The following is a 26521-nucleotide window of genomic DNA, read 5'->3' as shown; positions in this document are numbered from 1 at the left end:
ACGCGAAGTAGTGCCATTTTATTCCTGAGGAGCTGGCTAAATTAACTTAGTCAAAATGCCTCACTCAGCTATTCTGTTCCAGCAAAAACTAGCTGAGTGGTTGACTGTGGTAATTGCAATAAGCCTAAAATGGGAAGAGGGTGCATTCATCTTGCCCATACTACCCACCGGTGACAACTCCCCCATCACTGTGGCCTTCAATTTCATGTCCCTTGCCTGCTAGTCCTGGGGCAGAGCCTGCTGCTGGCTCAGTGCAGCCAAGTGCTGCTCAAACAGAAGTGCCGTGGCTTTGTATGGTATTGGGAATATTTATCTACTGCAGCAGTGCTGGCTGTTTAACAGCAAATAAATAACACAATAAATTCTATCCTAGAAACCCACCATTGACTGCATGTCAGAAGATGGCTACAAGCTGGATAAAGTACGAGGTGAAATTGAATTTCATAATGTAACGTTCCATTATCCCTCCAGACCAGACATAAAGGTAATTATTCATCATCTATCCTGTGAACACAATTACTGTAAACAATCAAAATATCCTGGTTCTACCAGCAATTTCTAGATGTTCAGTAGAGTTTGTTTTTCAGAAGCCCAGACCCTCTGTTTAAAAGTAGACTAAATAATTCTTCTATTGAAGGGTTCTTCTGCTTACCATTCTGCTTATTTTACCATTCTGACATATCCATTGGCATACATATTTCTTGCTGCTGAACATAAACTCATAGTAATTTCAGACAAATTCACCTGCATACAGCTTCTCTTACAGTCAATTATGCACTTATATCAACATGTGATAGGATAGGACACAAAGTAAGAAGCTGAACGGTGCAAGGAGATTTTATAAAACTCTTCCATTACCCTGGGGATGCGCCATGTGACCCATTAAAATGCTAGGAAAAGGTACAGGGGTATTGGCTGTATACCCCATTATTTCTCTACTACTGTGTTTGAATTGAAAAATTCTCCTTGGAAAAGCAAATTATTGGACAAGCAAATGAGTGTTATTGCTTCTAAAGACAGAAGCATATGAAGTATCAGATTTTCCTACATAATTTCACTGTTACATTCTTAATATTTATGCTTTAACAGGCATTCATAATACATGTACAGTGTTCTTTAAAGGGGATTTATTGCCAAGTTCTCCAGTGGTATTAACTTGACTAGTTCTTAATGATGAACAATAGGAACAAAGATCAAAATCTGCCTGCCTGTCATGGAAAACAGTGCTCTGCATTTATAAACTCTTCAAACAATGTAAAAATATTTGTCTTTCTTTTCCCCCTTTCTTCATAATATTTTTCTGAATTTTGTAAAATTACTTTGAATCTCCATTTTAAGATACAGAATATACCCACTTGGTTGTATGACTGTGAGAGAATTAGAATGGATAGATTCTGTTCCTTCTTTTTTTTTCCTCTCCAGATTTTGGATAATCTTAATATGGTTATTAAAGCAGGGGAGACAACAGCTTTTGTTGGAGCTAGTGGAGCTGGAAAAAGTACAACAATACAGCTCATCCAGCGTTTCTATGACCCCACTGATGGCATGGTGAGTGTAGGAGTCTATAATGTGTTTCTCTAGCCTTAGGGACTTGAAAGAACAGCATTGTTTCTTCTCCAAGGTGGGAAGGAAGACTCCTAACTTTTTTTTTTTTTTTTTTTGAATGAGTGAAATATCCTCTTGTGCATTTCAGGGGAATGCTGAACAGTCTTATAAAAAGTAATTGTGTGAAAGAGAAAAACTGTTAGGAGAAAATAAAAATTCAGTGCTAAATCGCTAAATCTGAGTAAAAACTATACCTATAGATACGATAATTCAGGAGTGACAGATACGATAATTCAGGAGTGACAAATCATTTTCCATTCTGGAAAACACAGTATTGAACATTTGATCATTATGCCATAATATTACTTTAGTATATGCAATTACCATTCAGTAATGGATTACGAATTACATCTATTAACAGTCTCATTCCATTTACGTGTTCCTAGTTGGCACAAATCACATACAGGGTGACCTGTATTTGAATGTATAAAAGACAAAGAACCAGTTTATTGTAAACATATAATCATAATTTTGATTATTACTTTCCACCTGGTTTTATTTCTGAGGCCAAGCAAAAAAAGGTATTGGGAAATGAAATAAAAAAGCACAACTCCTAGGCCCAAGAACTAGCATTTACTACTGCCACTGCATTGCATTCTTTTATGTATGAAAGCTGGTTTTTACACTGGTCATGGAAACACCATCTCAGGCCCTTCATTTCCAATGTGTCTTTCTTTGTCTCTGAAGTGGAGGAGATAATGTCCCTGACTTTTTTCCTTTTTTTTGTTCATGTTTTAATTGGCTTCTGTAGATTACCCTGGATGGCCATGACATTCGTTCCCTTAATATCCAGTGGCTACGCTCACAGATTGGTATTGTTGAACAAGAGCCAGTGCTGTTTGCCACCACAATTGCAGAGAACATTCGCTATGGTTGGGATGAAGCTACCATGGAAGACATAATCAAAGCAGCCAAACAGGCCAATGCTTACAATTTCATCATGGACTTGCCGCAGGTATGCTATGCCTTGTAAAATGTTTGGCAGAATTTGGTGGAAAAATAGAGAATCCTTTTGTCCCTCCCCCATGCAGCCATTTGTGCTCAGGTGGAAGGGCAGAAGATTAGCATAGGCAGCAACCTTTCCTTTGACCAGAGTTAATTAGGTCTTACTACGTCTATGTCACCAACTTAAAAAAAAACCCACAAAATGAGAATTAGTTCCTCAGGAATCATACGCACAACATTCCATATCATGGTAACAATCATAGCATGATTTTCAAATATGTATTTTTCATGCTACGGAGATCTGTTTCTGCTCAGGCTAAAAGAAATTTAGAGCCCAGACTCTCACTAGCCAGCATATGGTTTTGAGCAGTCTGTACTGATCCTCAAAACTTCATCTCCTTGTACGAGCTCTGTAAGGTAGCTGGAGGTTCCCTCTTCCCCAGTTCCTTCCCTTATGATGACAGGGCTTTGATCAGTTGTATGGTATCCTCCTTACAAAGCCCATATTCGATAATACTGGGCTGTTTACTTTTCTAGAATGTTATTTTGCCAAGTAGCTTCTCAAAGTGACATGTTACAAAAGTGAACCTGATTGACAGGATTCAAGTACCATTAACTAATGTCAGTATGTACATTTATCCTCCACATATGCATTTCCAGGCTTCCAGGAAACTATTCATAGAAAGGCCCCTATTTATTTCCTGGAAATGGAGGAATAACCGAGATTTGGCTCTAGGTGAATATAATTATCCTGGCTCTTGAGATGCTAGGCTTTATATGTTTACTTAATTCTCTACCTGAACCCGATGCCACCAGAGTATGATGGACATGAATCACAGACACAGTGTTCATGAGTCACAGGCCATCAGCAGACAAGTCCAGCTCTGTGGAAAGATCGCTGGTGAGTCATCTGATGGAGAGTGGGCAAGTGTTTCCTCTCCGTTTCAGCTTCTGCTGATATAGTCATTTTGAGCCAAACCAGAACATTTCACCCTTTTATCAATACATACTTTTGGCTTGGGGTTGGAACCCCAGTTCAGGCAAAATGATGTTGTTCATTATGAAGGAAGTGATTTCATCAGCTCTCCTTTGAATCTGGTGCACTAACAATGCTTTTTCTTTCAAACATGATAATTTTTTAAGTTTACTCCCAGGACAAATCTGAGACACATTTTACCAACATCTTCACAGGAATCTTAACAGACACTTTTGTTATCTATTTCATTTTCATTCTTTTCCTTCACACAGCAATTTGACACTCATGTTGGAGAGGGTGGAAGCCAGATGAGTGGAGGTCAAAAACAGAGGATAGCTATTGCTCGAGCTCTTGTGCGAAACCCGAAAATCTTGCTACTGGATATGGCTACGTCAGCACTTGACAATGAAAGTGAAGCTACTGTCCAAGAAGCACTTCATAAGGTTTGCTATAGCATAGCATAAATCAGACTTAAAAAGGCAGAAATTATTTTTAATGCACTCTGCAGAGGGTGCTGCTGAATTGCAACAAAGCGGTGAGAAGCTTTTCTTAATAGCTGTTTCATATGCTCAAGTAGAACCTTAGTATTACTAAAATAATTTTTTAAAAATAATTTTTTCTTACATTGGGACATTAACAGAAATCTATAGCTCCCTTTGCTCAGAAATAGATGCTTATCTATGGGCTATGGATGGAGTTCATGTCAAAGTCACCTGAAACCACTAGAAAGACTCCCCCTGATTTGACAAAACTTTAGATTACATAGAGCTGGTTTCAAGCATTTCTGTTTGCTGTCCTGGGAATGGGACTGTTGTTGTTCCCTGTTAGGCTCGTCTTGGCCGCACAGCAATCTCGATAGCTCACCGCTTGTCAGCCATCAAAGCTGCCGATGTCATCGTTGGGTTTGAGCATGGAAGGGCTGTGGAGAGAGGAACTCACGAGGAACTCTTGAAGAGGAAAGGGGTTTATTTCATGTTGGTGACCTTGCAAAGCAAAGGAGACACAGCACTTAACAGAGATGCAACAGAAAGTAAGTGTTTTGTTTTCTTTTATAAAATTACATAAAATTCCACAGAATGCACATTTTTTGTTTTTAATGAGGGCTAGTTGCTTCCTTTTTTTTATTCTGCCTTTATGACTGAATTTTAGTATTCATAGAAGTAATACATTAATAGCCCTGGCCCAAGTGTTTTTACTTGATATGCACTGAATGACCTTCCTAATATAGATCTGCCCTGAAACATTAATCCTGACCTGCAATACCCATCATTTTATAGCTCCATTTAGTGCTGACAGTCCACTCCTGCTGCATTTGAAATGCAAGCAAATTACAAAATATGCTGAAACCACCCTATTTGTTTTACTAGAGGCAGATTTGAATCAAAGCTTCTGGAAATGGAGGTGTAATAGAATGATCTGTTATATTTTTGTGAAGCATCATACCTTGGGTATGTTTATCTTAAAAGAAGTGAACAATGACAGGGCTAAAATAGGGAAACAGCCTTTAGCAGTCACATCCTGAGTGAGATGGTCCTTGGGTTAATATTCAGTTAACTTCATCATATCAAATACAAATATAAAACTTGTGGTACATGTAGGTTGGGCAGCAAGGTTGTATTACATTCCTTGCCTTCTACAAAGTATTCTAGTTACGACTTCAAGACACTGCACTTTTTTGCAGAGCCACAGTGGACTTACTTAGATTGTAGTCAATCTTAGCACAAACTGAAGAGCTCTATATACTATATTTTACAGCAGCAGAAAATAATGTGGTTGAGCCAAATCTTGAGGAAGTCCAGTCATTCAGCAGAGGAAGCTATCAGGCCAGTCTGCGGTGAGTCTTAAAAATTATTATAAATCTCAATATGTTTCCAAATCTCTATACTTCATCCCACTATTCCAAAATCCCAATAGTGTTAATGAATCACTTCTCTGTATGTTGTGTAAAAGAGGGTGGAAGGGCTGCAAGCATTTTACCAAGACAGAGTTCACTTGGAAAGAAGTAGCTTAGGTAATACATTACTGATTGAAGGCCCATGGCTAAATAGCAAGACTCTTGATTTTACTCCCCTTTCTATCCATAGTACCCTCTCTCTAATTCTGGTCTACTGTGTTAATGTTCCATTTTTAATATTGCTACCATACAGCCATATATTTGTATTACCTAATGCACTTTCAGTCCAGTCACTTGAAAAATGACTTGCTGTGCAATTACTTGAGAAATCAATGCAACGTACAAGGACTTTTATATTATGGCTTCTACCTGATGAAAGTTAAAACATTTTACAAGCAGACTGTCTTGTAGCTAGACACTTATTATTTCTTTCAGGCAAGCCCATGTCAGACATATGCAGATGAATACATGTCTCCTACATTACAGGGTTATGTTTTGTCAGGGATAGAGGTGGATTGTTTCAGCATCCTGTTTTGCTGGACTGAATTACTTGATAGTGATAACGCTGAATTGACTTAGTGTCTTAACAGCTTGTGCAAATATAGTAGGTTACACCACAATTTTGCTTAACAAATACACAGTGCAGGGTACATACAAGACAACGTCTGAGTGGTGGGGATGGAGTATGGTTTTGAAAAGTATTCATCCCTGTTGTGGGATATTTTCTTCTCAAGAAGTTGAGAGAACATAGAAAAAGAAAGAAAAAGTCCATGGGACTCCTGATTTAGTTGATATGAAAACTGCACCTGCTTTGCAAGTATTGTGTTACTGAGCTGTGAAGAACAGATGATTTCTGTCCTCTTTACAGAGCTTCACTTCGACAGCGCTCCAGATCTCAGCTCTCTAATGTGGTCCCTGACCCTCCATTATCCATTGCAAGAGATCATGCGGAGTCTATGTATCTTATGCCTTCTTATGAAGAAGATGATGGACAAGCAAAAAAGGTCAGGTCCAATAGTTTGTTATTAAATTTTCAACCTAACAGGTTATATTACTTGGCAATGATAACCTGTAGATAATGTGCCTCTGTTACAGGAGTTGTTGGCAGATACGTCTTCTTGGATTGATCCTGTTCTCTACCTAAACAAAACCACAGCTTCAGTTCTTATCCTCTGTGTAAACCCTAGGCTGCATTTTGATGGCTGTTATGCTTATTGATCCATATAAAATTTCTAGCAGAGCATGACGTGTTGGTAAATTGAAAGCAGCAGTTAGAAGTCACTGTTCTTGCTATTGCTAAGCCAATTCTGTGGATAAATAGAGGGCTTCAGTGCTGTCACTCTGGCATTAGCTCAGAAGGGAGAAAAATTAGAAGATGCTTCCACCCATTCATCCTTGCACACTTCCAGCAGATAGGTCTTCACAGTGTCTGTTTTGTCTGGGCATTTCCAGCCATATGAACTGAGGGAGATGAGCAGGGCTCAGCACACTGAGTGTTAAAATAATTCCGCAAATCGAACTGCAGGGTAAATTATAATTTAATGATGAATATTCTGCTCTTACTGGGAATAATTGTGGCAATTCAGCATATAGTCTGAGGATGTTTCACAGAAGGGAGGCATAATTAGCATGTATAAAGCCTGAATCCAGCTATCACTCTGACATATCCCTTAATTATATAACATACCTGTTAATTTGATGCAGAGTCTGATCAATGTGTTCACCCACAATACTTTGAAATAATATTCAAGAAGATTTCATGAGTGATACAAAAAGCCGCTTATGAGGAAGAAGTTTAAGTTTTGGCACCGGGTATTGCATCACACCTCATCTGGAGGCAGCAAAAAGGAAACAGCCTGAGTTTGAGTGGCAGAAAATCTTAAACTGGTCGTAATTATCTTCTTCAGTTAGAATCAGTAGAGCTGGACAAGGCATGAATCTCTCTTTTTTTCTCCAGGGACAGTAAAGGTAGTCATTTATGTAACACTCTTGTGACTCCCTAGGCCTACAAAAGAGCTCCAGACAGCAGCCAAGACGCATCTCTGCCCCTTCCTGTACAAAACTACAGCAGCTGTTTGGACACTAGATGGCCATTTAACAGATTATGCTATTTTATTTCACTGTCAAAGGGAGACTATCACTGGGGGAATACATTTGCTTCATAGAGCCGATCTGTTTTTTTAGGAATCTGTTGTTGTGGAGGAAGATGTCAAGCCTGTACCATTTACCAGAATTTTGAAATACAATGCCTCCGAATGGCCATACATGGTGCTTGGATCTCTGGCAGCAGCTGTGAATGGAGCAGTCAGTCCACTCTATGCTTTGTTATTCAGTCAAATTCTTGGGGTATGTTATGCTAACATTTTAAAGTGTATTTTAGCTCTGAAGCAGAGGGGAGTGAATGTATGATGCAGAACTTGACATGTTTTGGGCAAATCTTTAGATCTCGTCAAGTAAATGGGGTTAGCCGTCTTGCCTATAAATAATTATTCAGTAGAGATATTTATATCACTGTCATCACACTATCATTTGAGCTTTTTGAAGGGGTAGGCTCATTAGCATTTGTCATGTGTTCTTCATTATCTCTCTTGTTCACTTTCCAGGAACTGTTGGGAGTGGGTTTCTATACTTGCATACAGTTTATTTCAGATGAGACAAGATGTACCTCATGTGCAGGTACAGTGGAGAGAGAGACATGCAGAGGTCCTTCCCTGCAGAATTTTATTCTACAGACTTGGTCAAGCCTGTGAAAAACCTTTGAATGAGATCAAAAAAATACTTCACTTTTTTTGTTCATATATTTCAGGCAGCTCTTTGCTGCCTGCTCCCCACAGAATGTCCAGGGAGAAGTAGATAATTGTAACAGGGTTCATAGCTGCCAGCAAAAAGCAGATTTGCATCAATAAGTTTGGAAGACAAGCAGGAATTAGGAATATACTTCAAACCTTAGCATTCACTAAAGGATGCATTACCATCAAAAACCAAAGCCTCACTTGAAACTTTTCAAGAGTTCAATCATGACTGTTTTTTCCTTCAAAAACTTGCCGTAATAGAAAAAGGATGCTTCTCCTTTTGTAAAACAGCTTTTTCGGGAAACATTTGCCAAGCTAGTGGGAAACTGGAGGGCTGCCTGAAGAAATTCAGCACTGCTCTAACTAATGCCTAGGAAAGTGTCCTAAATTTTCAAGAATTAGGAGGATAGAGAAAACCCCTCCGTTGACACTGTTTCTTATTGGATAAAGTAATGACACATTCATTGGGAAGAAAATGGGAATGCCACTATTGTTTTGCGGTTTGGGTACCCACCTGAGATGATAGGATAAAACTTGTGTTGTGATTCCCACTTGCTTGTTTAGGTCATGGTAGGTATATATGCCTGCAAAGAACATATGACCTAAAGGGCAGACACTCTTCTAGAAACTGGAGGTTTCCTGCCTTTCAGGCAGGAAGGAGTGAATGAATGAATGCCGCAGCATCTGAGCTACTAATTAGAAAAGGGTTGAGAAAATGCTCCTAATAGCAGTGTCAGCAATCTATCAAAGACTGACCTTTTGCGGTTTGTTTTTTTGGGGGGGTTGTTTTGGCTTAGACATTTCTCTCTGGGAAGTTAGTCAGGACTTTGAATCACATTTACTTGCAGCTTAATGTTTGCTAGCTAAGATCCAGGAAGGAGCAGAGCAAAAGATGTTCCAGTCCCTGTTGATCCACTTAGTGGTTACTGGCCAGTGTGCTTGGCCTTCTAGCCATAGGTGTGCCACCTCCAAACACTTTTTAAGTGTCTAGACCTCATGCCAAGGACTGTGGCTTTCACTTGTCAGCAGGTGAGACACTGCTACGTGCGTTCTGCAATGAATCTAACCTTTGATTCCTTTAGAGAGAGGTTTTCTAGACACTGGGAGGTCTGGGGCTGACATCATCTTGCAAGATGCTAAATGCCTTCATTGCCAAGGATGAATTCCTTTTCTTGAAGGTCTCAGTCCATCAAAGGAGAGATGCTGCAAGAAAAAAACAAGCCATAACTAACATGAGCAAAGTCCAACATCTGTGTTTCATTATTCATAAATTTAAAACATTTCTGCCTGGTGCCAAAGCAGTCAGGCAGATGGAATATGCATCTGCTTTCCAAGCTGTCTGAATATCTGCAATGATGTTGTGACAGACACGTGGGCTTGTACTCTGGGACCAATATGCTGGGGAAGTGAAGGGAAAAATACCCACCAGCTATGAAATGAAAGGATAAATTTAGCAAAGTCTGCCTTGAAGGTTCTCAGAAATTAATCCAAAAAAATGAATGAAGAACTGGATAATACTGGATATGTCTTCTGATCAGTTCAGATCAGAAGTGTACCTTTGGAACAAATTTCTCAGTAGTTTCTTCTTACTATGCTTTGGTTCCCACTGTGGAACTGTCTCAGAGTATGGGAAATGGATGCTTTCCAGTGAAACTCAACTGGAAGATGTGCTCTGACTGCTATTGGGCATGTAGCCCATGGCCCCAGGTAAAAGACAGTCCACACTAAAACTGTTGAAACTTCTATAATCTGAACGTGGACACCTCAGCAACAACTCTTTCCTTTTATAGACGTGATGCTATTGTCCATGCTACATGTTACTGTAATCAGTGTTATTTTTTTAAATCAAGAACATAGGTCAAAACCATAGCTGAACATGTTAGGATAGCTGCAGAATGGGATAGTTCAATTTTACAGGACAGGTTTGCAAGGGGGAAAAAAAATCTTCTGTTTGCAATACAGAGATCTCTTCCCAATGAATGTTACCCACATTTCCTTCTGTAGGACTATAAAGTGCTATTGCTCTTAGTTTAGGGAGAGTGTAAGCACGTACTTCAGCCCATTGCTTTTCTTGAGCTGGGATGCTTCCTTGAATTTAGAGCTAGCAATAGGAATCCCAGACTAACCAGTAACTGGCTTCACCAGAAACCCTCAAGGTGTCTTGCAGACATTGCAGTTCTCTCAGCCTTTATCTAGGAGCAATGGAGAGCCTGGCCACAGGAAGTGGGAAGGCCTTTCACAACAAATTTCTTGCATAAGATAAAGCAGGGGAACCACTTTGAATGTGGGTGATATGGATAGGATAGTAAAGCAAAAACTCACAGCTCTATCGCTTTTCATGAGCACCTTTCATAAGCATGGATATGGATCCAGACTCCCTGAAATCAGGAACTGTGTTGCCTTTGACTTTCTTGAAATGAAAACTCCTACCTGATTTTGCCTACCACCTAGCCATCCAGAAGCAATCAACAAAAGTTTATTTATAACAAGCATAGATACTTGGGACTCACTGTGCGGTCCTAGGGCAAGTGTTTATCTCTCTTTTCAGTGCTCAGCCTTGTATTTGATATTTATTTATTTAACTAGAGACAAAAATTTCAAAGTATGAAAAGAAAAAAATGTTAAGTTCAACCCATGTATGGGGCCATCCCAGTGTTTCTGGATGACTGTGCAGAAACAGCACGCAAATCACTTGTGAAAAAGCCATCAGCATCTCTGGAGAGTAGTGTTTTTCATCCCAGTTCACAACTGTATATTTATTATGAGCCATCACACACTCTGTTTATTATACTGTTTATTAGTTTTACTCATTAGAATTCCTATTCATTTCAACAGAGATTTTGCTGATGTTTTTTTCATATGAAAAAGTACCACAACACTGAAATTAACATGACATACATGTTAAGATATGTTCACAATGATGAGTAGTTAATCATTCCCCTGGTTATGTTTTAGGCTAGCTGTGCATGTGGCATGACCACTACTCTGAAGCGCATTTTCCCATTTGTGTCTAGATATTGCATACCATGACGATACAGAAAATACCATCACAGCAATTCTAAAATCCAGAATCCTCGTAGGACACAGTTTATGCATGCACTGAGTTCACCTTGTATCTCATTCAGTTCAAGTGTTTAGCTAGAATATATTCTACAGGGAAAAAAACCAAACAAAAATCAGCAGCATCTTTTCTAGATACATAAGTTACAAATATATAGATGAAATCTGCTCACAGCCTGTTCAATTCAGGATCAAACATGAATTACTGGATGTACAGTAGATTTCATTAAGGGGATAGGAACAATAGCAGACCATTACATGTTTTGTTCTTATTATGACAGATGAAAACATACTTGGTGATTTATTTTTTTAAACAAAGATTAATCTGAGAAAGTAATATGCCTTGCTACTGATAAGACAGCATGGCATTGGAACAGCTCTTAGTTTGAAACACCAAGTGCCATTTTGATATTATAATTTTGGATTTTGCAGGATTTATTTTGTTGCCAAGGTACTGATGTACAAAGTTAAAATACTTGAAGTGGAATTCCCACTAGAGAACAGCTATTTCTTTTTCTCAAATTCATGCTCTAATTCCTCCCTGTTACTTTAATGCATAGCTCACTTTGGACCGTAAATAACTTGGGTTGACCTTTTAAGACTAGTACTTAAGTTTATTTTTGTGGAATTTTTATATTTTGCAGCTGTAATGAAAATTCCTTCTTCTCTTTTTACTGTTAAATACTTACCTAGAAGAATTTATGCTGGTTTTGATATAAGGAAAAGTCAAATGCGCAAGTTATTTTTAATTACACCTTACAGATAACAGGTAGAGAGATTAGTCAATTTATAGTAATTTTTACCTGTGAAATCCAATTAGAATTCATTTAAGGTTAGTGGAGAAGTACAAACATGAGCTGTAGCTTATGCCTGCGAGTAGCAGTAGTAGTTTAGCAACTTCAGGTAGGTTAACTGACCTACATATCAACTGCTCTGACTGAAAGGAATTGCTAAAGGATGACTGTTTAGATTTGGACCATTACTTCAGCAGCAGCCAGTAACGTTGGCAGGTGTTGAAAAAGACCAGATATTAAGAACAGGAGATAAAAGGAAAATACCATGGAGACTGGAGCAGAATGGGGTGGAAGGACTTTACTTCAAGCACTAATGCTTTTTCTCAAGTACCCAGCAGTAAGCAAATAGCTCGTATCCACACTCCTTTGGTAAAAGACAATAGGTTCCTCCTGAAGCAATTATAGATCCATTAGTGTTGTGCAAGGAGAGTCATGCTAGGGTATAATTTTTTACATAGACTTAATTTTGTATGGTCCAATAAAGTTGCAGTTGGCATAGATTAGAGAAGAGGTAAGGGAGCTGCTGCACTGTTGCTTTGTCACTATACTGTTTGTTTCATTGCTATTCTCTGGTTATCACACTGGATCTTGTTTAGAGTGGGGGGATGATTGATTGATTATAACTAGGGATTGACAACAAGTAATAGCAGTATGTGCAGCCACCAAGTATAATAAACTTGTTGTTTAACAGGAGTAAAAAGCATTATGTTTTACCCAGGCTCACCTCAGGAAAAACAAGGAATCAAGCCTTTGCAAGGCATGAGGGAGAACTCTCTGTTCTGGCTTTGGTTCTAGGGTGGGCTTCTGCACTTGGCAATAGGGAGTCATGAATAAACTTCACTCACAGCAAAACTAACAATTCTAATATGATGCACCCATTTTTTTCAAAGACCTTCTCCATTCTTGATGAAGAGGAACGAAGAATCCAGATCAATGGTGTCTGCCTGCTCTTTGTCTTTATTGGAATTCTTTCATTTTTCACACAGTTTCTACAGGTAATAGCAGTCCAATATGGGTAAATTTTGCTTCTGATCCCTTACTCTGTGAATATCTCTTTCTGTACAATATTTATATTTATTCTTATGCACCCCAGGGGTACACCTTTGCCAAGTCTGGTGAGCTGCTTACAAGACGGTTAAGGAAAATTGGTTTCCAGGCTATGCTAGGGCAAGACATTGGTTGGTTTGATGATCGGAAGAACAGCCCTGGTGCTTTGACTACAAGACTTGCAACAGATGCCTCACAGGTCCAAGGGGTAAGACCTGGTAGCTTAAGAATTGTTTTACTATAAGCACTGATTGAAGGCCTGTTTTGGCACATTGTCACAGAAACTAGCTAGCATGCAACCAGCAAGGTCAGTGTAGGTCAGTCCTTGGTCAGCCGATTAAGCTATTTCTATTTATCATAGACTGTCAACATGGAACTATTATCACTGTATTTACCTAAAAGCACAAATAGGGTCACAATTTACTGCCCATTATTCCTGCCTGTATTAGCAGAACAAGAACACAAAAATCAATATAATACCAACCATCAGTCGACTGGGAAGGAACATCCAGTGCAAAAGTTTTAATTTCTGTTTTCTGGAGGTGAATTAGCTTTTTGCCACAATGCTTAAGTGTTTATTTCAAAAACACGTCGGACTAGTGTTTTAGTGACATTCATCACTAATCATGTTTTCAAGTGTTCAGCATAGTATTGTGCTTGTTGTGACAGTTTGATTTAAATTGGTACTCCACCTGAAAAAAACAGTTTACAGTACTGGCCGATGCTCCAGCCAGGGACTCGTGCAGCCAGTTTCAGTCTGACTTACTATTTGGGAAAGCGAACCACTAGCTCCATGCATTGTGTTCCTTAGTGGGTGAGGGTTAACTCATTCTGAGCTATAAATATTACCTATCTGAATTGATGCTTTGGTAGAAGTGAGTCAGATGGCATTGCAAGGAATTTTCTGGGAACGAAGAAGAAAACATACAGATTTCTTTGTTACAAAAATTGTCCTGTTTCAGCTTGACTGAAGATGGTGGGTTAGTTTTTAAAAACTATTAATGGAGGTTTTAAGAATTTAAAAGACAAATGAGAGAAGCGGTTCCCAAAACCCCTGTCAGCAGCAATTTCTACAGAATCAGAGAAACCAGCTGCAAACCTCTTCAGCCCTTACAGCCACTTACAGGGCATATTTTAATTGAAATAAACAAACTTGTAAAACATTGACTGAACCATTTAATAGCCTCCTAAGGGACATCTTTGTTCTAAGCATATGTAGAGCAGCGGGGCACAGCCATTCAACCTACAGCTCTGGGGGGGAAAAACCAGAGCTACTTGAGCAGCAGTGTCCTCTGCCTTTCACTGCCTGACAGAGCCTATCCAACTGCTGCTGTTGCAGAGCGAGCTGAAGGTGAGAAGATGCACACAAGTGTCCAGGGTCTGAAAATGTGTACATCTGCACCAGGAGTAAGAAGTGGACTCTTGGAGTGAGGCAGGGTGTTAGAGGTGCAGGATCCAGGGAAGAGCAGCCCTATGGCTGCTCATTTTGGCAGCCTCTGCAGAGCTGGGAGGTGTACCTTCCACCGTGACCAGACCCGAGGCACCTTGCCCTATTGCTGCAGGTCAGAGAAGGAGATGATGATGAGCATTTTGTGCTGCAAGTTCACATCCTGCAAATTAATTCGACTGAAAATGATCAAGGATATCAAATGTATATTTTTTTCTAATACATAGCAACCTAGTTCCTATCTAGGGCTGCTGTTTACTGCTATGAAAAAAAATAACTTTTGAGTAAATAAAGTTTATTACAAAGAATAGTGTTCTCAAAGTACTTAAGGAGAAGATGAATGCATTCAATAAAGGTGATATCAAAGGCGTATTTAAAATTTTTCCTGAATAAAGAGACAGGCAGATATGCAACTTTAATTCATCCTTTCTCAGTGATGTTTCTTACTGATTTTAGCACAGCTGAGACTTTGTTGTTAATAGTTAAGTTGAAAAAGGGTTCTGCTTATTATTTACATCTAGATGGATAAATGTAGGGGCTAAACAGAGTATTCAGATGAGTGATTCACCAGGGAACCAAGGGAACTCATTTCAATGGATTATCTTTCTCACAATCATTAGAAACAATTTTCTGAGTTCTCATTGGAAAGTTTGGTAGGTGAAAGGAGTGTAGGAGATTTGCTGTCCTGCTCTTGATATGATTAATTGGAAACAGTATATCCAAACTGGCTAAATTCCAGTGCAGTCAGCAGCCGTTGGTGCCTTATGATAGCTTAATATCTTTTAGAGTTTTCTGAAATTTTCTAGGAAAATTTATTTAAAGATTATTGAATTTATTGGAGTACAAGTCAATCATCTCTGCTTCTTTTCTTTGAAGGCAACTGGATCGCAGATAGGAATGATTGTCAATTCCTTTACCAACATTGGGGTGGCCATGATCATTGCTTTCTACTTCAGCTGGAAACTGAGTTTAGTTATACTGTGTTTCCTGCCATTTTTGGCCTTATCTGGAGCTGTGCAGGCTAAAATGCTGACAGGATTCGCCTCTCAGGACAAGAAAGCACTGGAAGCTGCTGGACGGGTAACGTTATTTAAAAACTAGTTTATATTTGCAGTCATGGGTAGTTGAAAAATCAGGCATTTGGGACCATCGGTAATTCAGTGTAATGAAAGTGGCAGTGTTTTGCAAAGAAGTTGTAGTATTTCAGCTTGTCAAACCATTGAAACACCAGTGGGAACTCCCTAACTGCAAAAGCTCTTGCTGCATGGAATGTGACTGACTTTTCAAAAGTTATTGGTAGACAAAGATCTCTCAGCAGTCTGTTTCACCTTTGTTAGGTTTTATTTAAATACCCATTTGTTGATGCACTGTGATTATGCTGTCCTCAGAAAGCAGTGATGCTTGTTCACTTAGAAATCCTCATGTCTGAGAATTCAGCACTGAACCACAGATCAGTACGTGGATTTTAGAGAGAGCAGAATTGTCCCTTCAGTAAGTCCTATTAGCTTACCAGCTTCTCCATTGATCACAGGCATAACTTTTTTTTTATGTATGGATTTTAACGGTCAAAAGTCTATCAATTCTCATTTCTCAGCTAGTATATAAAACTTTATTGTTTTTATTCAGATAAGCATTAACCCTTTTCCTGTTAATTTGTAACAAGAGACATAGCACTTTCTCATAATACTTTAAATTTTGCTCCATGGTGAAAACACAACTGTGTGGGTATTAAACCAACCAACATGGGACATGAGGAAGGAATTCCTTTTCCTTGGAAAGAATGCATCCAGTGTTCAGTGACCTCTGGCTAAAGCCCTCCTCTTTCTTACTCTAACTCCAGTATCATGGTTAGCAGCATCCCATGCTCCGTTGGCTGCAAGACCCCGTTGTTACCAAAAATTGTAACCAAGAAAACTCTCCAAACCAAATGATAGTTTAGAAAGCCAACATCGGTTTATTGCAGTGCTGGCTGCATGGGGGATTCTTCCTCCTAGCATGCACACCTGGTTAAAATCATGACAAGTATTTAAACAGTTAACAAAGTTAGTTAAGCCTACTGGTCCCACCCCTTAACTATTGGTTAGTACCTTTCTTACTTCATCTTAAAGATACAGTTCTCTTTCAATTCACTACACATGCTCAAAGAGTAGGGGGCTTATTTGGGTTGGGGGCTTTTTCTAGCTAGCAGGTGTGGTTTTTAACATTATAATGAGGTAGGTCAGCCTTAGGACACCCATTTGGGGCATTTCACTGACTTTGTTGTTTGGTATATAAACAGTACCAAGTCTCAAGGTTGTATATCAGTTATTTTCAGGAAATCTTTAACCTTTCATGCTCCCAGAAGCTCCTCCAGGGTGCTATATCTCAGTACACTGTTTATCTCAAGGTAAACAACGTCAGCGTAACCCAAAACAACCAGACATCACAGCCAGCCCATTTCCAGGAAAACTAATGCATATCTCAGTTCATCTGACGCAGTAGCTTCTTAACTTATCTGTACAAAGTTTGTGCAAAGGGGTCTGTTCTTTGCATGCTAACTAAATTCTTTAAGTCTTTGGTATCACTGCGAACTGCCTCACCTCGAAGGCTGAGAATAGGTTTATGTAGTTCGCACAAGGCTGAAAATAGCTTTAGGAAGTTGGCACTGGCTGAGCAGACTTCCAGTCCATGTACCAAACAAGGAGAAGGCAGGGACACAAGAGAAAGGAATGCCATTTTCTTACGAGTTTACTCCTATGCACAAAGAGAAGCGGGCAGGTCTGCTGCCTTTGAAACACTCAAACTCCTTTGACCTTAGTCCTGGGTCACTAATTTCTGGCACATGACCCAGAACCTGATACTTTTTAAATATACCTAGTTCAACTGTGCAGAAACTGAACTGCATCAGAAACGCAGGGGATTTAGAAGACAGGCGACATGAGGAAGACTACCTCCGGTTACCCCACTCAGAGTAATGCCTGAGCCTTCTCCCCGGCTTTAGGCTGCCGTATTTCTAGCATCAGAAAAAGTATGCTATGCAGGCCTTCTCAAAGCCTGAGATTTTCCTTCTGCAGAGCTACTTTAGCCCATCCTAAAATGACTCTTGCAGAGTTCCCACTCCTCCCACTCCTCCTTCTTACTACATTAAAGTCCTGCCCACCAAACATCTTACCCATCCCACCTTCCAGCCTGCCCCATCTGAACCTTCCCTCTACTCATCTGACCTTTCAAACAACTATCTTCAGCCTCCTCTTGACCTTAATCTGTGCAGTGAACATGTGGACTGGAGCCCTTTGCCCTGTTCAACTCTGCATCGACAGGCTGTTTCTTCCCCATTGCCCGGGAAGCTCAGCCTGCCACCCTGCTTTTTGCGTTCTGAAGAAGCAAATCTTCAGCTCCCAATTCCTATTTCTGGGTGTGATTTAAAGCAGCACGTCATGACTGGGGGCATAGAACTTTAAAAAATCGTGCTGACTACCTACACATGCGGACTTCTAGAATTTTGTTTTTTAAAATGCACAAAAGGTATTATGTGAATTAATATCACTTGACTTTGGTATCACTAATCAAATGAATACATTTACAGGCCACTGTTGAGTGCTGTTAGGAGCAATCTTCAATTCCAGAAAGCCAAGGAAGAATTAAGACCTGGCCAATTGCCCACATTCAGAATGGTTTAATTATTTACAAAAAGTGATAAATCAAAAATACTGTCTTGCCAAGGAGAGCAACTTCACTAATGAGTCAAGACATCAGCTTATATTCAACAGAATGACCCAGAGGCTGGGATGAAAAGGGCACTCAATGCTTCAGCAGTTTTGGCGATGACTGATTATGTATGGTGTTATTGTCTAATTTATTTGCCAGCGCTGCATCCAAATGCTAAACACTCTGAGTTCTTCCACAGTGATTGCTTATCAGCCATGCTAAACATGGAAAAGCACAGTCTGAACAATCCCATTCACAGTACCTATTTACCCGCTCCTTCACACTGTATGATAATGCAAGAGATTTGACTCTTAATTTTGGCCAGGAAAAAAACCCTGAAACTCGATGGAGTATTTTTAATGATTTATATTCAGATCTCTTCCTACATGCTGAAAAACATTCATAAGCCATATACCAGACTATTGCTTCCCAAAGAAAAGTGTCACACTATGAAGCTCCTATCAAAGTACAGGCAAACTACAGGATTTTAAACCAATTTCTTAATAAAATTACTTGAGATAAGTAGGGTGAAATTAGGACCAAACAAAGAAAAATTTACTTCTGTAGATGAAACTGTAGTGCTATTTTTTTGGGAAAGAAACCCAAATTCTGACTGGCAACAAAGCACAATATAAAGCCTACAATTAATTAAAGCTCCAGAGAAGTTTCCATGGGGACTGTCTCATAATTTCCTGTGTTGCATTTTTCTATGTACATAGGCAAGCATTTGCTTACTCCTTCCCTATGTACAAGGAAAAAATCCTGGAAATTGTGTCACTGGTGTTAGAAGAATCAAGGTGTCACCCTCCATTTATATGTTCCATCTCATGAGGCTTTTTGGACATAAGAGGGAGGGTGAGCAGGTGAGGAAACGCAGTAAATTCAAGTGGTTTTAATTTATGAAACGGAAGTTGGGGATAGCATCCCTTTTAACTCTTTCTCTGACTATTACTATAAGTAAAGCAAATAAAACATAATTGGAATAAACATATTTAATTAACAAATGCATGCAATCAAGGAAATAACCGTGTTCCTAAAACCATTTTTGCTTTTGTGGATGTCCCATTTATTCACATTATGTGAGATAAGTCACAAGTGAGAGCATGTGCCTGATTTCCTAATTGTGCTTACAGTAACTTAGCTCTAGTGGAGCAGACTGAGCATTACTGTTGAGGATGTTAGGAGATAATTGCTTGTAGGAAAGTTTCTCTTTAGGTTGGCTGATATTTGGGCCAGTGTGTATCGTATCTGAATCAATTTATGTATGGCATTAGTGCCCTGTGTTGATGAAAGAATCATGCATTTGTGAAAAGGCACACTCTACCTTTTCCAAGTAAAAATTAGGAGCTTTTACCCATTATTTTTTTTTCTCCTCCAGATTTCCAGTGAAGCCCTCTCTAACATCAGGACTGTAGCTGGGATAGGGAAAGAGAAAATGTTTACTGACAATTTTGAGAAGCACCTGGATATGCCCTATAGAGCTGCAATCAAAAAAGCACACGTTTACGGAATCTGCTTTGGCTTTGCCCAGAGCATAGTGTTCATTGCCAATGCTGTCTCTTACAGATACGGAGGGTTTCTAGTCAACACTGAAGGACTCCATTACAGCTTTGTGTTCAGGTGAGAGCCTGCCTGGAGCCAGAAACAGGCTTCTCTGCAGAAGCACTGGTCTCAGTGTAGTGTTCAGTTTCCCGATGGCTTCCCAAGAATGACGGTGTTCCTCTTCCCTGCAGGGTGATCTCTGCTATTGTGACCAGCGGAACTGCTTTGGGAAGAGCTTCTTCCTATACCCCAAACTATGCCAAAGCCAAAACATCTGCTGCACGCTTTTTTCAACTGGTCGATCGGCTTCCTAAAATCAGTGTTTACAGTGAAAAAGGGGAAAAATGGGTAAGAGCTGAGACGAGTAGTTTGTGATGTCATTCAGCTCAATATAAGCATTGAAGTTGCCCTAGCAATTTATAAGTCAATGAGGATTACTGCTTTACAAGAAGGTTATGCTGATTGTGTAATTGTTACTTGTCTTTGCTCTTTTGGAAGCAGGGAGCTCTGTACTAGGCAGCAAGAGTAAGATAAAATGTAGCTATTAGGAATTTGTCAGTGTAAACCGGAATAGGTCCAATTTGGATGACTCACAGAACAGAATGTTTTTTCTTCCTGCTCTACAGGTCGCACATAAACCCAACTATCGCTAGCTTATAATGGAGGCTTTTTTCCATTCATGTCAAAATGTTGGGGGTGTTCATGAGGAGGCGAATCATCTTTGAGTCAGACAAAATGAAAATGCTCAATTTTTGGTGAATTGAAGTCAGACCCAGAAAATTCAAATAGTTTATTTTTCATTTAACTTTTTTTCAGAATTAAATGAAAACTTAAATAATTGTTATGAACTAAATACATTAAGTATTTTGCTCCAAACCATGAAAATAAAGTATCTTTATTCCCTTCAGAATTTTGTAAAAGAGTTTTTTAAGAGTTCTGGGAAAACTGACCTGAATTCATGTATTGTTTTAACATTGTGAAGTTCAATTGATTTTTTTTTTTTAAACTAAATCCAACTCTTTGCACAAATGTATTTGGACTATCACCAAATTCACACTTACACAGTGTCCGTATTAAAATAAAAAACTTAACCACCCATTTGTAAGGCAATCCAATTTCCAGTTGATGGCTCTGACCCGTGCAGTACAGGGAAGTATAAGCAGAACAATGGTGTTCTGACTAACAGCTTCATCTCTAGAACAGCTACTCCAGTATGGTTTTTATCCCTCTTTCTGGGCTAATTTCACAAGCACTAATGTCGTATTTAAAATAAGAGGTTCAAGAATGGAATTTGAGGAAGAGTTACTTTGTACTTTACAACTCGGTTTTGAGCTCGAGCTCATTGTAGCATCTTTTTCATTTTTTTTCACCAGGATGATTTCAAGGGAAGCATTGAATTTCTTAACTGTAAATTCACATACCCTTCCCGGCCTGATATTCAGGTCCTGAAAGGACTTTCTGTAGCTGTTAAGCCTGGACAGACTTTGGCATTTGTTGGAAGTAGCGGCTGTGGTAAGAGCACCAGTGTCCAGCTTCTGGAGCGTTTCTATGACCCTGAGAAAGGAAGTGTGGTAAGCAAAGGAAAAGTGGTTTGTGTGCTGTCGTTTTCAGCAATGCTACACGGACTCTTCTGAATGTGTCCTACTGTGCAGGCTAGCAGTGGTGGCACATACATGTGCAGCTTGGGGCTCCAGCTCCTTCTCGAACAAATGTGGACTCTGTGGACAGTTCCTGGGTATCATCTCAGATGTACTGAGGCAAGATCAGAATACTACAAGCCTCAGGTGTACCCTTGTGCATTATGTAGGCCATAGACATTCACCTTGGTGGCTCCTGTATGAAACATATGATGTGTGGCGTACGTTGTGGGAGAGCAAGCAAAAATCAAGTCTGAATGGAGCAACAAAGAGTCTGGAACATCCCCAAATACATAGCTTCAACATGCAGCTTCTTTGCAGATTGAACTTGTCTAGATTCAACTTCCAGTTCGTCAGTTACTTATAGCTTAAAAAAAAGCTTTTCTATCTTTTCCTCATGTAGATACTTAACCACCTAGATTAATTTGTCTTTCTTTGGAAAAAATAAGTGTGGTTATCACTATGCCAGGAATGCAACAAAGCATGTGCCTAACCTTAAGCAATTAAATAGTTCACTTTTGGACTTAAGATTAAGCAAATGGTCTAGTGTTTGGCTGTATCACAGACATAACCAGAAAATACACCTCATGCACAAAGGAGTCAAATATAAGCAGATTCTTCAAATCACTTTAAATCAGTTGTGTTTGCATTTTAGTAATATGGCTAAATCAGTTAATTTTGCTATGAACTATTTGGGTGTTGCAGGCTGTTGTTTCGGAATGATGTTTCAAGTTTTCTCCTATTTCCTGGTAGCTAATAGATGGACACGACACCAAGAAAATAAATGTGCAGTTTCTTAGATCAAAAATTGGAATAGTGTCCCAGGAGCCTGTACTATTTGACTGCAGCATTGCTGATAATATCAAATATGGCAGCAACACCAAAGAGGTGATGATGGAAAAAGTCATAGAAGCGGCCCAGAAGGCTCAGCTGCATGATTTTGTCATGTCACTGCCTGATGTAAGTACCTGCAAGGCCTTGGCTGTGGAACTACAGATAGGCTGCTCGGTGTTCATTGCAGCGGGAGTCGCTCCAAACCCAGTTAAAGTTGCTACACACATATACCTTTTATTTACTTTTAGAGCTGTAATGGTAGGAGCAAAAAGGGTGTCATGACCATTCGTTATGTTCCTGAGAGTTTGGGCATGAGTTGCTACTGGATTTTTACACAGTAGGCAAACATTTATAAAACAGAAACCAGCAGTTACAACTCTGAACTAGGAGAAAAGGGAAGATTTTTCAAAGCCATGGACAAGAAGGAAGCAGCAGCATAGTTCAGCAGTCAAAGAGTTACACTGAGTCAGGAAATATAAATCCTGTTCCCAGCTATGGGAGATTTGTCTTGTGACTAGGGCATGATACTTAGACAAAAATATTTGAAGCTGGCTGCTTACATGCATTTAAGAAGTATTTAAATGCACTGAAATCATATAAATATAAACCAGAACTTAAAAGATATGGATACAATTTAGGCACCCAAACAAAACACTTGTCCAGAAAGCCCTTAAATGACTTTTAGCCTCTTCTCTCAAATCCAGGGTGGGGGGGATTTCTTTTGCCTCAGACAAATCAGCCATCATCTTGCTATTGCATTTTTCTTCCAGGCCCGTCACCATACTGCCTGGGCCCTGGGCCATGTGCACTGCAAAGCACGGCTCGGAAACGTCTCCCCAAACATGTGTACCACTTGTACACTATTTCTGTATTGCTGGGTTTTTTTAAGGAGGCAGCAATGGTCAGCGCTTTTGCCTCTCCCCTCCTGCTCTTCCTTCAGGTTGTGTACTGGTGTGTTTGCTTACACCTGAATAAAATCTTCCTTTTGTATATTTTTCAGAAATACGAAACTAATGTTGGGGCTCAAGGATCCCAGCTGTCTCGTGGGCAAAAACAACGCATTGCTATAGCGAGGGCCATCATACGAAATCCTAAAATTTTATTACTGGATGAAGCTACTTCTGCCTTAGACACAGAAAGTGAAAAGGTAAATGTGCAGTGATAAGCAGTAAGGAGAAGTTAATACAATGGCTTACAAGGCATGCCTTTTTCTATTCCATAGAGACATCCTGATGTACTCCACTACATGGCCACAACGTTATTCCACATTGTTAATTCAGCACTTATACCCTTAATGATCTTTTCGAAAGATCCAGAAAGCACAGCTACAAAAAAAGCAGCCAGCTACAAAAAAAGCAGCCAGCTACAAGGGCTTTTAGACTGCCAATGAGAGGCAGCACTTTTTCAGAAATGTGCATACTAATTCCCTGGATTTCAAACCATTCAGTGGGAGTGGTCATAAATATAGTTTCTGCACATTAAAACAAACAAACAAACAAAAATGTATTCAGGCATATGAACGATGAGCCTGAATAGCCAATAAAAGCAGCAGTGAGGGGCCTAAGAACTTGGGCAATAATTTGCATAGCTTGGTTACACTCAGAGATTAGAGAAATGGTGGAAATTTAAAAACATACCCACAGTGAGCTGACATGCAGCATGTCAGCTGAATAAAGGCCTTCCTTGCTGTCTACAGCTGTCTATGTTTACCTGTCCCTTCTTTGAACTGCTAATGAACTGAGTTCATGATGCAGCTAAGCACAGCAGTAACATAAACTTTGATTTAGCCTCAAAGTCACTTTTACAAGTGTTGCACAATACAGTTAATTAATCTAAGCATTCAGATTGCTCCAGCTCTGAGCCCCAATTTGGTTTGCATATTTTCACTCTGATACTTTGTCTGTTGCTTTTAGACTGTGCAGGCAGCGCTGGATAAGGCCAGAGAAGGGCGCACCTGCATCGTCATTGCCCACCGCTTGTCCACGATCCAGAATGCCGACATCATCGCTGTGATGTCACAAGGACTCGTCACTGAAAGGGGCACTCATGATGAACTGATGGCCATGGAAGGAGCTTATTATAAGCTTGTTACCACTGGAGCCCCAATTAGCTGAATTACTGTGATTCTAAATTTGAAAGATTTCTTTTCTGTAAGCAAACACTCTGCAGTAGGTACGGGTATGGTATGTCAGGACCCCATTGTGCTACAAAGTGATCTACAATGCTGTGAGTTCTGTGGTACTCTGTATGTATGTAGCTTTCTGCATCAGGCACATGCAGGGGACTAAGCATAGGCTGACACATTCAGGAAGTAGCTTAGCCCACTGCTAAGGGAAAGAAAGCCTGAAAATGGGAAAGAGCTTTGCTGGTGAGCTGGGGAATTACCATCACCTGCAGTCAGACTGCACAGTCCTGTCATTCCTCAACTAGCAATCAAGGAAGACTCCACTCTGGTGTTCTGGAAACTGCCACTTGTCTAGGTAAGCTCTGTGAATAAAAAAACAACCCCAAGAATGATGCTGTGTATCTGAAGGGATCAAATCTCTCCCAACGTTCGGTCCGCAGACGATTACAACAGCCAGCGTCACTGTGCGTACAGAACCCCCACCCTTCCACCCCTTCATACCATACGTCAGCTGTGCTGTCAGGGGAGGCTGGACTTCTGCTGTGTGCAGCTACAGCACCAACACCTCGGTGGCCTGAGCACGACATAGCTGCGCCCCTTCAACAAAACCATTAAGTACTCACAGAGAAGGCAGCGCCACAAAAGTAAGGAAAGCAATCAAGAGGAACAGAAGGTGGTGAGGATCATTTCCCCTACACTCACCACTCTGATCAAAGCTGTCAAATAGATTTGGAACAGGAAAAAGCGCCTTAGTTAAGTCAATGCAAAATCCTACAGTTAATCATCACAGTTATTTAAATCGCTTCTATTGAGATGGTGATGGATAATATGCTCTTTTTTTTTCAGAAGGCAAAACAATGATAAGTATTTTTACAGAAATCATAAACATATTCAGTAAAGGTGGTAAAAATATAGCCATAATTAGCTTTTTGTTTGTATTAAGCAGAGTTGATAAATAGAGCAACAATTCATTCAGAAATGACAGAGGTCTGGAAGTATCATCTTCTGGCAGAAGCTTATATATGTAACAGTTTATTATAAGGTCTACTGCACGCTTCTCTGAAATATGTTATTGGTTACTGTCTGCAGGAGAACAGGACTCTTTCCTTTAGTGACTGGGATCTTGGAGACAAAGCAGACAGAAAGTCTAAATTACAGTTTCAAAATTTGAATCTTGATTTCGAATAATAGAGTATTAACTGGAAAAGTCATTCTCCACATCCTAAAATCTGGGGGGGCGTCAAGGGGGTTCACCCACTTTATAACAAATCACACCGTAATGGAATTTCTTAAAAAACTACGCAACAGTACCAACTGCTGAAACTTGAATAGAGCTGTAAGGGTGAAAACTTTATTAGAATACATCCCTTACTTCCAGGCAGCAAAAACCAATTTCAACTTTCGTACAACTCCATTAATAGAATTACTTCAACAGACCCTACTGACATCACATAGCTGACACTGAAATGCTATTTTCCCAAGGAAGTCTGTATTCTAACCCTTAACTGAAAATGAAAAAGGAAGCTGCATTATTGACTTTCTGTTTTAATCTTTTTTGCCTTTTTATGTTTCAGAACAACAATTAGTTTGGCTGGCTCAGGACTGAAACTATTGACAGAGTGACTATCAATAACCTATTGACATAACGATATGATATTTAATTTATATTAGTATTTAAGGCCATGGAAAAATAACGACTCTTTATTAAAAATACAATCACTATGTGTACTTATTCTATAATTCTTTTGCCTAAAGGACACCACTTTCATGGCCCAAATTATACCAATAAATTCTATTTTTTACTGGCTCTTGTGCTTTAGCATTTCATCTCTTACCCTTCAGACAAGCACATGAGTATCTCACAGCAGATAACAAGTATTTGTATGTATTTAGATCATGTCTGTAACAAGGGTCTGCTGTGCAGGACAGAGTTGTTGAGGCAGCCAACACAACTACACCAGCCCCTGCCTGCAAAGGAGCCTGCCGTCTCCTTGCAAGAGCACAGTGCCATGGGCCGAGCTGGGTGGTACTACTACTGCTCTTCACCATAACATCATCCTGGTTTTAGGCAGCTAATAAATATTGGGAGCTGTATTGGGAAGTATGTCTATATAACAGAAGGCACTCATGGTGTAC

At 39.7% G+C, this 26521-nt stretch overlaps 1 protein-coding gene across 1 annotated transcript in view; it reads left to right on the top strand.

Annotated features, from left to right (window-relative positions):
* The window catches only part of ABCB11 (ATP binding cassette subfamily B member 11), a 45941-nt gene extending 21567 nt beyond the window's left edge, over positions 1 to 24374 (top strand). The window contains exons 12-28 of the mRNA XM_059820170.1: positions 374 to 484; positions 1423 to 1548; positions 2357 to 2560; positions 3799 to 3969; positions 4355 to 4556; positions 5282 to 5360; positions 6289 to 6424; positions 7605 to 7766; positions 12957 to 13061; positions 13160 to 13321; positions 15437 to 15640; positions 19626 to 19867; positions 19981 to 20137; positions 21163 to 21360; positions 22180 to 22386; positions 23261 to 23407; positions 24174 to 24374. Of these exons, the coding sequence (XP_059676153.1) occupies positions 374 to 484; positions 1423 to 1548; positions 2357 to 2560; positions 3799 to 3969; positions 4355 to 4556; positions 5282 to 5360; positions 6289 to 6424; positions 7605 to 7766; positions 12957 to 13061; positions 13160 to 13321; positions 15437 to 15640; positions 19626 to 19867; positions 19981 to 20137; positions 21163 to 21360; positions 22180 to 22386; positions 23261 to 23407; positions 24174 to 24374 (2814 nt within the window). The remainder of the gene's footprint in view (positions 1 to 373; positions 485 to 1422; positions 1549 to 2356; positions 2561 to 3798; positions 3970 to 4354; positions 4557 to 5281; positions 5361 to 6288; positions 6425 to 7604; positions 7767 to 12956; positions 13062 to 13159; positions 13322 to 15436; positions 15641 to 19625; positions 19868 to 19980; positions 20138 to 21162; positions 21361 to 22179; positions 22387 to 23260; positions 23408 to 24173) is intronic.
* The last annotated feature ends 2147 nt before the right edge of the window (positions 24375 to 26521 follow it).

Source organism: Gavia stellata, chromosome 8 (genome assembly GCF_030936135.1).
Source record: "Gavia stellata isolate bGavSte3 chromosome 8, bGavSte3.hap2, whole genome shotgun sequence".
Classification (NCBI taxonomy): Eukaryota; Metazoa; Chordata; class Aves; order Gaviiformes; family Gaviidae; genus Gavia; species Gavia stellata.
This window is presented reverse-complemented; position numbering and strand designations above follow the sequence as displayed.